Source organism: Vombatus ursinus, unplaced genomic scaffold (genome assembly GCF_900497805.2).
Source record: "Vombatus ursinus unplaced genomic scaffold, bare-nosed wombat genome assembly UNPS02014832.1, whole genome shotgun sequence".
Taxonomy (NCBI): domain Eukaryota; kingdom Metazoa; phylum Chordata; class Mammalia; order Diprotodontia; family Vombatidae; genus Vombatus; species Vombatus ursinus.
This window is the reverse complement of record NW_020954610.1, coordinates 35,416,080-35,434,451: the sequence shown is the minus strand read 5'-3', so window position 1 is coordinate 35,434,451 and position 18,372 is coordinate 35,416,080. Positions and strand designations below refer to the sequence as shown.

General features: G+C 37.6%; 1 protein-coding gene across 1 annotated transcript in view; it reads right to left on the bottom strand.

Moving 5' to 3' along the window:
* Positions 1–18,372, bottom strand: part of MCC (MCC, WNT signaling pathway regulator) — a 242,274-nt gene that overhangs the window by 59,616 nt on the left and 164,286 nt on the right. Inside the window, exons 7-10 of the mRNA XM_027839267.1 lie at positions 8,076–8,222; positions 6,978–7,067; positions 5,527–5,675; positions 2,261–2,401 (exon numbers count right to left, since the gene is read on the bottom strand). Coding sequence (XP_027695068.1) covers positions 2,261–2,401; positions 5,527–5,675; positions 6,978–7,067; positions 8,076–8,222 — 527 coding nt within the window. The remainder of the gene's footprint in view (positions 1–2,260; positions 2,402–5,526; positions 5,676–6,977; positions 7,068–8,075; positions 8,223–18,372) is intronic.

The following is an 18,372-nucleotide window of genomic DNA, read 5'->3' as shown; positions in this document are numbered from 1 at the left end:
TAAAACCCAGAGTCCTCAACTAAGAAAAAATATATGTAGTCAAAAAGATGAAAAAACAGGTATTGCAGCATAATAGAAAAACCACTGGTTATTAGAGTCAGGAGACCTGACTTGGAGTCCTGGCATCAACACTAAATAAACATGTTAACACGGACAAGTCACTTCACCTTTCTAAGTTTCATTTTCCTCATCTGTAACATACAGCACCATTGTGATGCAGGCTGTCTGAAAAAGCGCTCTGCAGATAATAAGCACTACATAAATGTGAGCTATTATTTGTCATATATTATCACTGTGAGAGATGAAGCTGGGGAAATTTTCCTCCATGACATGAGTTTAGTCTTTTTCTCTCTCTATCTCTCAACTACTCTGGCTCAACACAACTGAGCAAAAAGCCATCCGTAAATATTTACTGGGATCAATACTGACCATGCTGCTTTTTTTCTTCTTTATTTTAGGATTTAGGAAAAAACAAAAAAAAAAGATGCAATAAAATAAAGCTAGGAAGGATGAATTTGCATTTCTTTTGATGCCTAGATGAAATGGAAATGTAATAAATATGAAAATAGAGGCCATTTTCCTCTAAGGCATAGAGAAATTGCATTTAGAGGATGTCCTACTTTTTGGCTCTCTTTTCTAGATGAATTTCTCCCTTTTCTCTTTCCAAATCTTGGTCACTGACAGAAAGGGTAAAACATAATCCTGACAGTCAGTAACACCCCTAGCCCAACATAAACCTCATTCACACTGAGCACATATGTGACACAAATGTTACCCCTTGCTTGGGCGCAAACAACAAGCATGAAGTAGTCCTCTTGGCCTTTTTACCCAAATACTCTGTGACATGTATTCTAAGCCAGGCAGCATAAAAATGGCATAACCATAAATCTATTTGGATGATAATAATATCTTATTTTACCTTCTTATTTCTTGAATGCTTACTCTTATAAAATGCTAGATAAATATCGCTAGGAAGGGATAGCCCCAACCCGAAAAGATACTTGCACCTCCTCCATTTACCTTAATCCCTTCAAGAAAAAGAGTTGAAAACATAATGATCCAAGACCATTCCAAAAGGTTCGTGATGGAAAATACTATCCACATTCAGAGAAAGAACTGATGGAGTCTGAATGCAGATCAAAGCATACTATTTTCACTTTTTTTTTTGTTTGGGGGTTTTTTTTGTGGTTTTTTCCCTTTTGTTCTGTTTCTTCTTTCACAACATGACTAATGTGGAAATATGTTTAACATGATTGAACATGTATAATGTATATCAGATTGTTTGCTGTTTCAGGGAGGGGAGGGAAAAAAATCTGGAACTCAAAGTCTTGTAAGAAATGAATGTTGAAAACTATTTTTCCATGTAACTGGAAAAAATAAAATACTACTTACAAAAAAAACTCATAAAATAGTTAAAAAAAGAAAAGGGGTTATGAGTCAACCACCATTTTCACACGCTATAATTTGGTTCACTTTGTTAATAGGGAGATTGTAGCCTTAGCTATTTCTAAAGAGAGACAGGACTGCTTGCTTCAAAGACCAAAGTAAAACAGATTACCTTTTTTTTTTCTTTGGTGTGTTTTAGGAGGAAAGGGGGGCGGGGACAACTAACATTCCTTATTATCTGGATTTACAAAGAGTCAGGTGCCATCCCTGCCCCTGAGCCTTGGTAAAAAGCTTCAGTGATCAGTGATAAAGTGAATCACTTTGACCTCCTGAAGGTGCCACAACTATTTTAAAAGCTAATCCAAGACTCCTCTCCTTTTAATGCTACAAGGAGATTTCAACACACTAATACACCAAACACCAATTTTCCTGATCTTAAGCCTCATCTGCTCCAAACGTCAGTCTTTATTTTTACCTAGAAGGCATATATGCCAAGATATGTTTTGTAATAAAAGGTGGCTTTAAAAGACAGTGTATTTTCAGGGACAGCTAGATGGCGCAGTGGATAAGAGCACCAGCCCTGGAGTCAGGAGGACCTGAGTTCAAATTTGGCCTCAGACACTTACTTGCTGTGTGACCCTGGGCAAGTCACTTAACCCCAACTGCCTCCCAAAAAAAGTCCATTTGAGGCAGCTAGGTGGAACAATGGATAGAGCACTGCGCCTGGAGTCAGGAGGACCTGAGATCAAATTTGGCCTCAGACCAGACACTTGTCATTTACCAGCTGTGTGACCCTGGGCAAGTCACTTAACCCTGTCTCAACAACAACAACAAAAAAAAAGACAGGGTATTTTCGCCACAACTACTGACCTACCTATATTGCAATGCAAGCCTCAAAGCTGTGGCATTGGACTCATACTTCCCCACCAGCATGCTCATCCTTTCAGCATTGCTTTTGCACTCCTCCAGTGTTATGGTCAGCAGATCATTCTGAGATTTCAGGTGCTCTATTCGACTGCAAAGACAAAGACTCATTTTCAAATTTCCTGTTGATGCTAATAAATCTGCCAATTCTTTTAAAAGTAACTTACATACATTCATGTCAGAGATTTTAATTGTTCAGATAGAAGAAATATTTTAATATCTTGGATATTTTAACAAATAAAACACATACAGATAATGAAGGAAACTGATCTCTTAAATTCTGGTGATAAGAGACTGGGTGCAAGGAGGCCAGTTAGGAGGCTACTGTAATAATCCAGGAGAGAGTTGTAGTCTGAATAGAGAAAAGTAGATAAACACAAGAGACACTATAGAAGGAAAATCAAAGATGTGGTAAATGATTAATAATGGTTGGTGAATCTGAACAGTCAAGGATGACTCCTAGGTTGTAAATCTGGCTGGCTAGAAGAATGATAGTCACTTAAAAAATAGGGAAATAAGAAATGGGAGCATGTATACGAAGAATAACGAGTTCTGTTTTGTGTATGTTGATTTTGAGATGCCTATCTAGGTGGAGACGAAGTTGGAAAGGCAAGACTGAAGCTCAAGAGAGAGATAAAGAATGGATACACAAGGGGCAGCTAGGTGGTACAGTGGATAGAGCACTGGCCCTGAAGTCAGGAAGACTTGAGTTCAAACCTGGCTCCAGACACGTAACACTTACTAGCTGTGTGACTTTGGGCAAGTCATTCAACCCCAATTGCCTCACCAAAAAAGAATGGATATAGAGATTTGGGAGTGAATAGAGAGGTGGGAGCTGATGAGAATGAATAGAGAGAAGAGACAGAACACTGACCTTTTTTTAGTGTATATACCCTCATACTGACAGGGGATAAATCTATAAAGAAGACAGACTCAAGGAGGAATTTGACACATAGGAAGAGATCTAGGAGAGTATTGTTATGAAAACCCAGAGGGTAGCAAGTAGCAAGGAGAAAGTGGTGAATAGTGTCAAATGCTGCAGGGAGGTCACGAAGAATGAGGACTGTGAAAAGGCCACTTAATTTAGCAAGTAAGAGGGCACTGGTGACCTTGGAGGGAGTGTTTCAAAGAAGTGGTCAGGAAGGAAGCCAAACTGCAAGGGGTTGGGAATGAATGAGAGGAGAGGAGGTGAAGGCATCAAGGACAGCAGGTTTTTTTTTCTGGGAATTTGGGGAGGAGAGAAATAGGATAAAATTGTGAGGGGAAAGTAGGGACAAATGAAGGTTCTTAAAGGATCCTCTTTAAAAGGGAGATCTGGGCAGCAGGAAAAATGCTACCAGATTACCAGAAGGGGTTGAAAGTTAGGGAGATACAGGGGTAAGCTTCTAAAGGAGATGGGAGGAGATGGTATAAGCACAGGGGTCTCTAGAAATTGTGAAGCATATTTAAAAGAATGAATAACCTGTGGTCTGAACATGGAGCATTAAAAGGTCAAAATATCCTCAGATGGAGTATTGCCAAGAGTATTGCCAAGTCAAGAAGAGGAAAATCATCTACAGTCAACTCAGCTAAAGCAACTGATGCATTTGAGAGAATTTAAAGAACAGTTCAGGGCTAAGTGTGATGAAGACCTCAGGAATACACTCCTTTTATAGCGTATGAGAACGGCAGAGTGATTCACTTCCTACTCCACAAAACTAATAGCTATCATGTTTTTGGGCAATAAATTCCCCAATGTTAGAAAACAAGAAATACAAAACTATCAGGAAATGGTGAGTTATTTATAGGTGTCCACATGTGTATGCCAGTTTGTCCCCTTTTTAAAATATGCACTTAATGGAGAAGGGAATCTCAGTCTACACAGCAGAATTTTCAAATCCTATAAGCTATATTATGCTGTAACCTACCTTGAAGACATCTGACTTTATTACATTATAAAAGACATATTTGAATCAATGCTTTCAAAACCAATTTTGGACTAATAATTCTTTGAGAACCAATTAAGGGGACTTAGGGACAACAGCTCTGTAATGAAATCACCATCAGTTCGGTTCCTCTAATTATCTGGATCCAACAAGAAAAGCATTTAATTTAAAATTTTCTGAAGACTTAAATGACCACAGTCTCTTAGTTTTTAAGAAGCACAATAGCTTCAAATAAATTATTCAATTAACTTTTGACAAAGATTAAACAGTGAACATATTACGTAACATTTCTTCCAAGTTAGTTTATCACCTTCCACGGTTTTACCCCAGGTACCTATTACAAATTGTAGGTCAAGGCAGTGATTAGGCCTGAAGGCACAATATTCCATTCTGCCATTTGGAGAATTATGTCTAAGCCAAAGAGTCATTAATGACTTGGCTTTGGATTTCCATTTGCTCTTTAAAAACTTCCTTGCCAAAGGAGTTACCATTTACAACATGATGTCACCAGTTTTGAAGTTAGCAAGAATCAGAAAACTTTGAGTGTCTTCTAAAGCTGGCCCATAACTCCTGCCCTGCCTGTTTCATATAGATGACAACCATGTACTTACTGTTACTGGGCTTGTGGAATACTTTACAAAGCAACAGTCTCAGATCAGGCTTATTCAGACAAGCATTAAGTAGGCCTGACTACCAAAATTCTGCCTGGTTAATAAAGGGAACTTTCAGACTTAATCCCATTCACTTCTTCCTAATTGATCTGAGAGCCAACACAAGTATAACTAAGACTTGCAAAGATGTCTTCTTGTCATGGCTTTTCCTCTGACCTCAAAACAGTTCCACGGCAGTTTCTGTGCTATGACCAATGTGGACAAAATTGGCTCCAGCATTTCTCCAGTCTCTAAAGTAGCTGGAACCTCAGATTTTTCATGTAGTTACAAAAGAAAAATAGGAAAGATCCTTCAGACAAATTCAAATTTATGATTGAGATGAGAAAATATCATTGAGACTCTGCACTTTTACAAACCTATATACAAATCAATATATCATATATCAGTAGGAAAACCAATCTATGACATTATTTGAAAACTAAGATCTCTTCTATGATGTTGGCTATCTCCAGAAAGGGACTGCAATGACTGATGACACAATTCCATGTGATATAGATAGAACAAGAGCTAAGAGGGGGATGTGAAAAGGAGAGAACAGAGTATGAGGGGCCTGATGAGGGGGGCAGGGAGAGACACTTTTGTGTTTGTATCTTCAAGTGTTTGTTTTTTTTCAAACTTACCTGTTTAATCTCTCCGTCTCTACTTCAAATTCTCGAATTTTACTTTCTGAGATGGCAGATCCATGTGAATAGAGGGTCTGGAAAATCTCCTGGATATTGGAACAGTCCTGCAGAGAGTGGGCCAGGTGCTCTGCCACACTGCCAGACACCTGTAGTAAGTATTAGAAAATCCTCTTTGATAGGGCTGTAGGCTGGTACTGCAGTGGGTTAGACACTTGTAGAAGTGACAAATTATTATAACCTGATATTCTTGGAGAACAAAAGCCAATGAGAGCTTTTATATGGACACCATATGAAAGATAAGCAATTACTTTAGCCATGTTTTTTGGTTCACATACTTTCACTATAGTTCCAAAAGCCAGTTTTAAAATGATTTTTAGAAATTAAATTAATAAGTACACCTAAATATTCCACGTTTGGGATCAATGGTACCTGGTAGAAAGCACAAACAGATTCACACCTCCCTTTTTTTTTTTTTTTTTTTTTTTTTTTGGGCAATTGGGGTTAAGTGACTCGCCCAGGGTCACACAGCTACTAAGTGTCAAGTGTTTGGTCTGACGCCAGATTTGAACTCAGGTACTCCTGACTGCAGGGCCGGTGCTCTATCCACTGTGCCACCTAGCTGCCCCTACACCTCCCTTTCTAAGCCCTAGAATAGCACAGACCTACTAACCCTGGGCACTTTCTTTTCTTTTTTGTTCTTTGCAATTGAGAACCCTGAGATTTCAGCCCAGTTAAAGGAGTTTCTATAATTTGCACACTCAGTTGACTGAGTTTTCACAGCTCAGTGAAATTTTGCCAAAATGCAAAACTCTGCACGAGAACTACAAGATCACTCTTAGCACAAGAAAGCATCAGATACTGTCCACTGTGAACCCTTCTCACCATGCAATCCATCAGGAACACTAGACATGGTCCTTGTCCATTTTCTATCACCTATCTACTCTGCTCCAAATTAGAAGGACTTTATTGGCTTCACTGATGAAAATTCTACTACTAAAGTACAAGATCTCAACCTTTCATTATGTAGAGTTAATCCTTCAGAAGCAACATTCATCCTTGCTAGAGAATTTACTCCCTTTTAAGAGTGAGGTGCACAAGATACAGTTTTTTGTGGGTGTGATACCTACAATGTGTTTTCTATTGAATCTAGATGGCAGAAAAAAGCTCCAGTTTTTCGTCTGTATCCAATAATCAGGCCTAGATAATTTCTTCTTCAATGTTTCATAAAGGAAAATAGAAATTCATTTGCTCTTGCAAAAATTATCTACCATAATGAAATCAATGTTGGTTCTGATTTTGGGGAACAAAAAAATAATTTAGTATTAGACTTAATTGGTGTCCTGGATCAAAAACTTGAATATCCATTAAATAATCTCTAAAGTGGTTTTTTTTTAAATGTCTAAATAGTTCTTTAAGTATTTTCGGATGCATTTCTTAAGAACACTCACCCCTATACTGCTGATTTCCGATCCTAAGATGGGCCGATCAGATGAGGAAGACTCTGACCTTGTCTTCGACAGTTTCACTCTCTCAGCAATCTAAAGAAAATCACAAGTCATTTAGATTGCGTGCCTATACAGCTACTGTTCCAACCATCTTGACTCAAAGTATTTCAGTCCTAACTCCCTCAGGTTTCTTCCTCTGGCTTTACACAGAACTTTGTTTCAAAACACTGATGTACTTAAGATGCATTACAGCTAAATGTGCTGGAATCCTGTTCCCCTACTAAGTAGATTGTGAGCTACTTGAGGCTATGGTTATGGGTTATGTCTTAGCCAGACTTGATTTTTCTACAAGTGTCTAGCCATGCTGTGCCCAGAATAGATGCCTACTAATATCGTTTATGCTTATGTTCTAAAAATCATTTTTACTGATTTTCCTATAACTAGTTTGACTAAACTGACTTAATTTATTAGTAAACATGACCACAGCATTGAAACTGGATACATCTGCTGGAAAAGCTCACTTCTTTGTGTAACAGACTTCCTAATCGTTAGTAGTGGACCTGTCTGTGAAGTCATTTTCCTAGCTCCCTTAACTATCACGCAAACCTTCATTCTTGTTATGGTGTAGATAGCTTAGAGAAGCTTTTCTCTCTGGTCATAACCTATTTGCCACCATTTGCCTACTGCTAACTGTTTTGGCCTCATTACCAGGAAAGGACTTGTATACTAGCCAAATCCCTTTTCCATCGTCAAGCTCAATCTAATTTATAAACAGAAAAAATCTTTTATTCAACCTGAAGCACTGCAGGACTTTACAGAACGTCTCTGTCTTCATAATGAGTTACCATACGAGGAAGTCTTTGCCATGCTGAGTTGGTTAATGTGAACTGGTGTTTGTGTTCCAGTTGAAAGAGAGTTAAAATTACGAGTGGGTTATCTCTCCCTGTAGCTCAAATGTAGAAGTTCTAAGTACTAGGAAAACTCTCTTGGGACACAAGGAATTCTTTCTAGCTAATCCCATGCTTGCACAATAGCTGTGTACAATGGTAATTGTTGCTTCCAGATAAGGAGAGATATTATCGCCAACTAAAAATAGTTCACCTTGGCAATGGGGATGTCATTGCTGCTACTGCTGGTGCTCAGCTCTCCAGTGCTGGGATTAATTGGTCGGTTAGTAGAGGTGAGACGACCTGGACTGGAGGGCCCTGATGCCTGGACACTCTGTAAGCGTGTTTGTAGTTCTCGAACCTGAAACAATAGTATCTTTAGATACAAATGACACAGTCTTTAGCAAACTGAATTTTAATTTTGAGTTGATGATGTGGATGCACTGATGGGATAGCTCTCATTTCTGTTAAAGAATGACTGTCAATGATTGAGCTAGGAAACTGAAACTGGATAAGAACCACAAAAATTACAGTCCCAGGCAGGCCTTAGGTCAATCTACAGTGGTATGTAAATTATTTGGGACAAATGATTTCTTACTTTATAGATGAGTTTATTCCATTCATAGTCACAGTTTTGAGCATTTATTCTGTATTTTACTCCATCCTATCTTTATATCTCTTCTTTTTTGTCCCTTTGTCCCCTCTTTATAAACAAAATGGTGAGAGGAATGTGTTCAACACTAATAATCTGTAACTGATACAATGCTTTTCCTCCTTTGCCCGGTCCCCAAACATAGGGGAAATTTTTCGTACCCTTTCTTTCTTTCCTTTCATTCTTCTCTTCATAATCTACCCTCTACAGTTGAAATCTATGACTAATCCCTCACTAAATCTATCTTTCTTAATCCCTACCTCCTTTCTCTTTGTTCCAACCTAATTTCCTATCGAGTTTAATATGTTTCTACATCAAACTGTCTGTGTAATACATATGTGAAAATGTGCACCTTCAACCCTTCTTTGACCACTTAAAATGAAATTAAGGTTCCTGTGTAACCTACCCTCTTCATTCCGTCTTCTGTATTTGTATAGTTTTCTTCTTGAATATCTCAGTTTTCTGAGATAATAAGGTGCCCTCATTTCTTCCCTAGTGTGTTTGTTTACGGGTCCTCTTTCTTTCTTTAACCACTGTTAGACCCTCTATTTACATGGCACTTGATGACAGTAGTCTTCTGAGGGGATACTTGTTTCTTCTCTCTCCCCGTTAGAAGTAAACACTTCATCATTGTAGAAACTCTTCCAATAGTTCAAGTGTATTTACTTTGCTAAGTTTTTCTTGATGCTTGTGTTTGTACTTCAGAATATCTACTTAGCTCTGGTCTTTGCATCAGGTATGTTCAAAAGTCTTCTATATCATTAAAATTCCATTTTCCTCCTATAGGATTATATTCTGTTTTGCCAGGTAAGTAATTATTGGTTGTAAGTCTTTTATCATTTCCCTTTGGGAATAATATATTCCAAGTTTTCCTCTCTTTTGGAGTGGCAGCTATCAAATCTTATTTGATATAGACTATGGCTCCTTAAAACTTGAATTTTTTTTTTTCTAGTTGTTTACAGTATTTTTACTTTACCTAAAAGCTCTGGATTTTGACTACGACATTCCTAGGAGCTTTCATTTTCTGGTTTTATTCAGGAGGTGATCAGTCAATTCTTTCTCTTTTCACTTTATCCTTTAGTTCTAATAGGTCTGAGTAGTTTTCATTCATGATCTCTTAGAATGTTAAATGTAGGCTTTCAATTTTATTTTTGGTCATGGTTTTCACATAGCCTTGTGATTCCTAAATTTCTCTCCTTGAAATATTTTCCAGGCCAGTTGACTTGATGCAAGATATTTTACATTTTCTTGTAGTTTTCCAGTCTTTTGATTTTGTTCTAGTATTTCTTGTTGTCTAATGAAGTAATTTATTTCTGTTTAGTTCAATCTAATATTCTTACATGGGTAAGATTTTGTACCTCATGTATAAAACCAATTTATTTTCCTTCAAATTCTTTCCTCTACAACTCTCATTTCATTTCTCATTCTTTCATCTACATATGATATTTTTAAAATCTTTTCATTTTCCCTAGGAAATGTGTAGATCTTGTGATAAAATTTTTTGTTTTTGTTTGAAGCTTTACCTATAGATCCTATGGAGTTATTCTCTTCTTTCGGGTTTATGCTTTGGCCATCCTTTGTTCCATAATTTTTCTTTATCCTCAACATTTTCTTTGGTTTACTCATTTTGCCAGTCTTACTTCTTAAACTGTACCAGACTCTGTGCACTTCTGAAAGGACAAGTGGGTCCTAGTATAGTTGTGACCTGTTTTCTCTGGTGCCTTACCACTGATTTCTCTGGGTACTGAGTAATTTTTTTCTACAAGGACATCAAGGGTGTCTCATGCCAGTGAACTATGTTGGTGCTGGCCTTGATCACTGAACAGACCATTGGTCTGGGGTGAGAGTGACATAGCTGCAGGCTCCACATATCCACATTCCTGTTTTTCTGCCCCTGAATACCCAGCTATCAGCTTCAGGTTTCCTTGCCCCACCCACTTTTGTCCATTTGAAAGCTTCCTTATTTTGTGCTCTGAAAGTTTCTGGCTATATCACTATGCCCCTCAGCTAGAAAAATATACTTATTGTAGTCTCTTCTTGGATTTATTAATAATTACTTGTTCTGGTGCTATTTTCCATTTTTGCCGGAGTACCTATGTAAAGAAAGCTGGGTTATTCTGCTCCTATTTATTCTGTCATTGAGGAGGTCTCCTATTTTTTTTTCTTAACATGGTTATTGGTATATCATTTGAATGCTGCCTCTATTTGCTTTGGTTATTTCAGTGACTTCCAAAGGCAAGACGATGTGGAATATGTGAGCTTAAATAATTAAATTACCATTTCTAACTTGAGCACGTGCAAGATATTAACAATATATACCATGTCACAACAACTCAGAATAACAATGAGACTGAAAAGGACTTTACAAATGAAGCAGCAACCTAGTGTAGCTGTGACCTGACCAAAGTCCCATATTGCTTCAAAAACAGAAGCAAGAGTAACAGTTAAAGTCTGAAGCGCTAACAATTAGCCAGCCTCTTTCAGGACACAGAATAGAGACTATTTCATACATATCTCTGACAGTTTACTACGCAAAATACCTTTAATATTCTCCATCCTACTAAAAAGAGAACCAAAAATAATTGAAATTTCAATAACTCATCAACACATTTGAAATTAAAATAAGAAAAGTTCCTTCAGAGTGGTCGCATCTATCAATGAGATAGGTATAAAGTACCTTTTGCTCTTCCAAAAAGTTTGTATTTGTAGAAATCTCCATCATTCTAGTAATATGCCAGAGGCACAGAGAGCTGACCACAAAATAGTCTGAAGATTAGAAAAACACATGATTTTCAAGGCCAAATGGTAACGCCAGTAAGAGATTACAGGGTTTGCCCTGTAATAACATCCAACAGGCAAAGACTAAGAGGTCTGCTTGGACAGATCAATTATGCCACATGGCAAATGAATGAATGGAGCTCATTTTTTTCCACAAAAGTTATGTCCTGGCACCACAAAGAAATATAAGGCTTGAAAGGAAATACTTCTCCCTATGTCAGATTGGTTCTTTTAGTTTTTTTTGTGCTGTGAATAATTAACTAAATAATTAACAATTTAACAACCTTTTGCTAAAACCTAGTGTCTAAATCACACATAAAGCATTTCCTACCTTTTATTCCTAGAATCCCAACCATCCTCCTATCCTGTTGATTTTTAAACAAAACATTCAGTTGTACAGTGCAAACTGGATTCTACTCTCTATATGCTGTGGGCCCAGGGAATATTTAAAAAAAAAACAGAAACAAAATATTTTGTTTCTTTTGGTTGTGCTTTATTATTGTTCAATAATAATATTGAATAACTGTTCAGTGAATAAAAATTCTTACAATGAATCCAGGAGAGAGGAAATGAATAAAGCCTTTAGGCAATATTATAATCTAGATATGTTAAAAAAAGAGAGAATAGCTTGAATATGGGAGGGCATCATGAATAGTCTTAAAGACACAGAAAAAGCCTCAACCTTGGTTACATATTTCAACTGGATATGTTGTTGGGGAAAGAAAGAGTCTGAACAAAAACAATTTCAAAATACAAATCCTCAGGTCTCAAATTAGAAGATTGTAAATATCAGTGTCTGCAGAACATTTACAAGATCAAAAATATTTTGCATGTGTTAAAATTACCATAAAAAGGATATGACTGGTTCAGTCTATGATCTGTAGCAACATTTATTAGCATGATAATTTTGGCAATTAGTTTGCCAGAATGTTAAAATTTTACTGTGCAAGGTCAGATAAGGTGAATTCTGCACTGGAAAAATTGAGTCAATAGTCTGGGAAAACTTAGTTTAGATGTAGTGCCCCAAAAGTTGTTTCAATGATGATAGGATGCTAGTTACCCAAATTTTGTAAGGATATTTTAGGAATCAGAAAAACAAGAGAAGCAAATGCTTATTTGATCCAGTTAGATACATAGGTATTTCTATGGCTGGCAAATATTATGGAGTCTCACTTGCTATATGCCTAAAGAAAGACCCATTCTATTTCCAATAGTATTTTCCTCTGCTAAGAGGGATTAAAAATGACTAATTATACTCTAAGAGTGGAGAGGAAGGAAGAGATAAGGAATAAACCATAATTGTCAAGATAATTACTGAATGAAAGGACAAGTGAGAGACACATAAAAGGAAAGCAAATGACTTCCTTTTCCATCTCTTTAAAGAAACAGGCCTGATCTCTGTGGGGTTTTCCCCACTTTTCTTTGTATCCCCAGCACTTAGCACACTGGGACTTAGCTGGAGTTTAATAAATGCCAGCTGTCTGACACATTTTGCTCTGTGGTCAAATGAGTTTTGGTCCTAGTTTTAAATATGACCATTAAATAAAAACGACATTCTGAACCTCCTCATTTTATCTGTTGATCTGATAAACCAGATACTATCTTTTAATAACATAAAAATGAAGCTGATGCTTAAAATATCTTTCTAGGAGTTCATACATATCAACAGAAACTCTCTGTAAAGAAGTGAAGAAAGTATAGCTCAGAGGATTATCTAGCCAGAGGTCATATTTAAAATTCTCAAACAGAACCCAGTGGAGACAATGGGTTTAAGCCAACAATCTTCCAGCATGGCTGAAGAGGGGTAAAATGCAACAATTTCTTCCCTCAGAGAGAGAACAATTTTACCCTAACTTTGTAATTTTCTTAGGATCCTAAGAAGGTAAGAGAGAACCAAAAATAATCATCCTGATCCAGGACGCTGTGTGAACATTAAGATTGTTTATGTTTGGGACTATGGGAAAGAAAATGAAAAAACAAAATATAGAACACTGGAAAATGATCCGAAACAAGAAAAAGAAGATAATAGGACTCATGATAGATGTATGTTAATGTGAAGAATCACAGTATAACATCATAGTTGACGAACAAGGCACTTTCCCAATTCCATACCCTCTTCTTCAAGGGTGTGGATGGAATGATAAACGAACCTGTTTCCAGCAAGTCCACCATAATTCCACTTGCCAGTCCTGAAAGCAGATTCCTGAGATTTATTCTACGCTCTTCTATAATGAACCAGTAAGGAGCTGGACCTTGCCAGGAATTCTTTTCAATGTAATGGTGCAAGTAGGCTGGAGCCATAGATATATCCTTCTGGGTTGGTGCCTACATTAAATATTGAGACACTAGCATTTTTTACACTAATATTCTATATATTTCCCCTTTCCTCTCTATTTCTATTGTCACCATTGCAGTTCAGATCCTCATCATCTCTCACCCAGATTCTAGAAATAGGCTTCTAATTCTAATTCTTCTAATTCTAATTCTTTCCTCTCTCCAGTTCATAATTCACAGAGCTCCTAAACGAATCTTCCTTACAAATATGCCTGGTATCACTCTTTCTGCTCAAAAATCTTCAGCGGCTCTACTGCCTCTAGGATGAAATGTAAGCTTCTTGCCTCAGCATTTAAGGCTCTCCCTACCTCCACATTTCGTTCCAACAAACCTAAGAGGCAATCTACATGTACTGTAGTCAAAAGAGTGCTGGATTGAGCCCTAGGACCTAGATCTAAATCCTGGCTCTGCTCTCGGGCAAGTCACTACTCCCTACTTTTCTCATCTGAAAATAAGGTTAAGTTAGATAATTTCATATATCTTACAGCTCTAAGTCTATTATCTTACTTTTAGAGCTTTGTTTTACATTACCCTTTTCATATGTTTTGCATTCTAGACAAACTAGACTAATCCCTGCCCCTCAATCTCCTCCTGTTTTATCTTTTTACCAAAGTCTGGCCCCTTAGTGACAACTCCAACCTCAAGCTGACTCAATTACTGTGATTAACTCCCTGCTACTCAAGCACACTGCCGCTCACTCTTTTTCACTTTCCTCTCTTTTAATCCCTCAGATTCCTCACCCTTCCCAGGTCCCCTTTATGTTTTGTCTTCCCCTATCAGAATGTAATCTACTAAAGAACATCTTATTTTCTAGTTTTTGTATCCCTAGGGCTTGGCATAGTGTCTGGGATATAAGAAGTATTTTTACTCTACCTTGCATTCATGCAAGTCATCCCTTTCCTGAAACAAGTCAGACTATTTCTTTGTGATTATTTTTGCTTGCTTGAATGTTTATATACAAATATCTCTTATATTCCTGTACCCATTTGTTCTAGATCATCTAACTATTTAGTCACCCACTACCACTATTATGAGCCCTCTCAATTTTGTATCTCTAAAATAGTGGTGCCTAAAAGCTCACTTAGAGTATACTGTGATGGTGTGTAAATGTCCATTTTTTTCCCCTTTTTTCTTTTAAGCATACCTAGACCACATGACTTATTGTGAGAGCCCTACAGATAAGGTATGGTTAGAAATAATCAACCACAAGTATTAAATCCATTTTTGGAGCCTCACATGTATTTGGGCCTAGTTCCTTTCTTCTGAAATTGAACCTGACTGTTCTATTGTTGAATGAGTCTGGAATGCCAAACTTGAACTCTTAATATGGGAAGGATGTGTAGGGGAAATCTGGGCCCTTTGGTTCAGGGACCCAGAAAAAATTTGGCTCAGAGCTTCAAGCCTATAGTACAGGTACCTTGGAGAAATTGTGTTATGTCCGAAGTGGAAAGGGTCACCTAGAAAATCTGTTGTGCACAGTTGGATGGTTTTATGCACTGAAGGAATCAAGGAGGAATTTTCATCCAGGAATGCTTGCCTTCTCACATGAAAGGGAAGGGAAGAGATTTCCAGTTCACCTCAGGTCTCTGTGGGGAAAGGTACATATCTTGTGGAAAGTTCAGAACCAAGCTTACCTTTCAAGATAAGAAGACTTATTTTCTTTTCCTTTATTCTTTCCTTTATTATAAGCCTTTGGTTTGGGGAAGAACCAAGCACCAATCACTAAGACAGGTCCTGTATGAGTACTCAACAAGTATTAGCCTCTGCTAAGCTTTGTAAAATGTTCCTTGTTTGTTCATGCTATTTTAGGGAGTGATTGTGCTTTCCACTTGTAAGTCTGGGGTATCATAAGATCTGTGGCATATAAACTTTTATGAGACTCTTTAGTATAAGGAAGCAGAGAAGACATTTAAAAAGAACAATGCTTGAGCCTCCCTAGTACATCAGAAAACAATTGTGAATTGGAGATGTGGATAATGAGTTCAAATTCTACCCTAGCCAATTGCTGAGGACAGCAAAATTTTTTTAAACAGTGGGAGAGTGTAATGCAGCCTGACCAATAGGGGACAGAAGCAGTACAGGAGCTACAAAGGGCATGTACCCACATCCTCTGCCTGCTTTCAATTCAACCACGTATGGAGGCTTGATGAGTCTACTTCTGGCCAGGAGGGACTGTAGGGCTGCTACTATGTTGTAACAAAGTCTGTTGTTAGGCTAAGGAGCCAGAAGGATTGATAACCCCTGAGTTGCTGAGTCTCAAATGAGTGGACATACAAAAGAAGTGATTATTTTTTTTCTTCTTGGCAGCAAGTGAGGCAGGCACTGCTATTTGCCTCTAGGTGGGGACAGCTCCTTGGCTACCCTTTCCGGGACTGGTTCTTCACTGCCAGTTCAAGCAGTAGCTAGGAGAGGAAGACCATGTCTCCACATCTCTCTTAAAATCTTCCTTGTCCTTTAATAACTATCTCAGGCACCACCTCCTTCATGAAGCCTTCTCTGAATCCCACAGATAAAAGTGATTTCTCTTCTCAAATTTTCTCATAGCACTTAGATCAGATCTTTCTTTGGATTTTATGTTATCATGTTCTTCACAGATTGTCCATTTAAGAGAGCCACTGTCTGAATGCCCTTCCATTTTGTATGATCTGGGGCTCAAATGCCAGTAAACTGGGAGAGAATTCCCAGATTCCCAGGATTATGGCTCTAACCTTTACATTCATATTCCTATATCTGAAAAACTGTTATAGAGACAGTGAATAGATTAAGCTTTTTAAGTACATTTTTGAAAATCTGGTTTTTTAACTATAAACAACATAGTCTAAAATGTCCACATATTTCCTCCATTATTTATAAAAGTCCAAGTCGTTAAATGGAGGATTCTACATGGTACTTACAAGCAAAGCCACCATAAAGCAATTTAAAACATCACTGTTTAGTGGGAATAATACCAAATTAGAAAGGTTTCAGTTCTTTCCCCCTGACTTTCTGTTTAACCTGGGGCAAGTTATATAAACTTTCTGTGCCTTAGTTTTCTAATTTATATAAAAGGGAGATATTTAATTATATTATTTCCGAGGAGTTTTTTTTTTTTTTACTGCTATAAAATTCTATGATGGACAGAAGAAGCATGTGGGGGCAGGCATGAACTCTTATACAAGCAGGAACTGTAGAACTTTGGAGCTGGAAATTATCTTAGAGACAATCTATTCCTCCTTATCATCATCTAAACCAAGAAACTGATGAAGGCCAAGAGTAATTTCCTCAGGGTCAAAAGATGGAGCATGATACAAATATAGGAAAATCTGAAAGTAATAAATCAAGATAAGCCTCAAAACTGTAAAGGTTCCCTAATAATTTTAATTGATAAATACATATCTTCTATTAACAGTTTTTAAAGTTATAAATACTAGAGTACCACCAATTTAACATATAACAAGGATCAAGTTAAGTTCAAAATCAACACATTCTTGAGACAAAATGAGCTGAGCAGGGTGCCAATTCATGACACTACAATTACGCTCAGATTATCTGTCAATCATGGATAGCAGCCTCTCATTATACAGCACCCTCAGTATATAGCACTCTGGGGATGTGTGATGCAGTCCTCTCACCCCCAACTTCAGAGTACACACAGATACCTCTGACTACTTTCCAAATGGTCATGATGTTGACAGTTACAGTCTCATGAATGCACAGCTTACTAAGCAAGACAGAGTCTGGGATGGGGCCACCTTCTAATTGTGTCTTTGTTCCTATGAGATATTTAAAGGAAGCTAGCACCTTACCCCCCTTCAAGAGAACATGAGCAGTGGGAAGTCCACTAATGGAGTGGTTGCAACAGCAACAATGACAGTGGCAGAATCAGACCACTCAAGAGACAGAGTTACTCTTGAAAGAGCACAGTTGGCATTGATCAGGCTACATTGGGGTGGGGTGGGGGGGGTGAAATGTTAAATGGCTAACAGCCAATGAGACACTGAAAATATTCTAGCAAAGCTTGAAAAGCCTTTCAACTGATTGTGAACTTTCTATGGCTCTTTACTGCTTAGCATTTCCCTTCCTGTGTGAGAATAAAACTATTCAATACTTGATTCATGTTTGTACTTTGAGTGTTTTTTTTAATTTTCTCTTCCCTGCAACCCTCTTCTTTCCACTCCAACTCCCCACTCTTTAAGATAAGGACTCCTAATACTAGAACTTAAAATAATAATTATTCTATGGAAATCTGAGATGGGCATAGAAGTGGAACAATGGGGATCCTAAGACTGCTATTGAGAAGACAGACAACCCCAGAGCAATGAACCCAGAGCAAGCCATATGGGTGGGTAAAGGGCAGGGATTGGCAAAGATTTCTAGCCACTGTGACCTCAGCCTGATGGGTCTAGATAGCCTAGCTACTTTGCTATACATTAATACTCATTAACTGTGAACTGATAGGATGAAACACATGACAAATGGGTGATATTCACTATTCATAGAAGTCTTTGACTCTCAGTCAGACATTTGTATATTTACACAAACCTAATTTCAATATATTGTCCTATATAATGTACAGATACTATGAATGTATGAAAAGGAGTAGAATCTTGGGCACTGTGGCAGTTTAAGTAGTAGCTGGATTCTGCTGTCATGGCTTGAAAGAGACTGTAGACAGGATGACCTAAGAGAACTTCTTTTCTGAGAGAATGAGTGAATTAACTGTCAATGAGAAAGAGTTTAAAGAAATACTTTCTGAGAGAAATGAGTT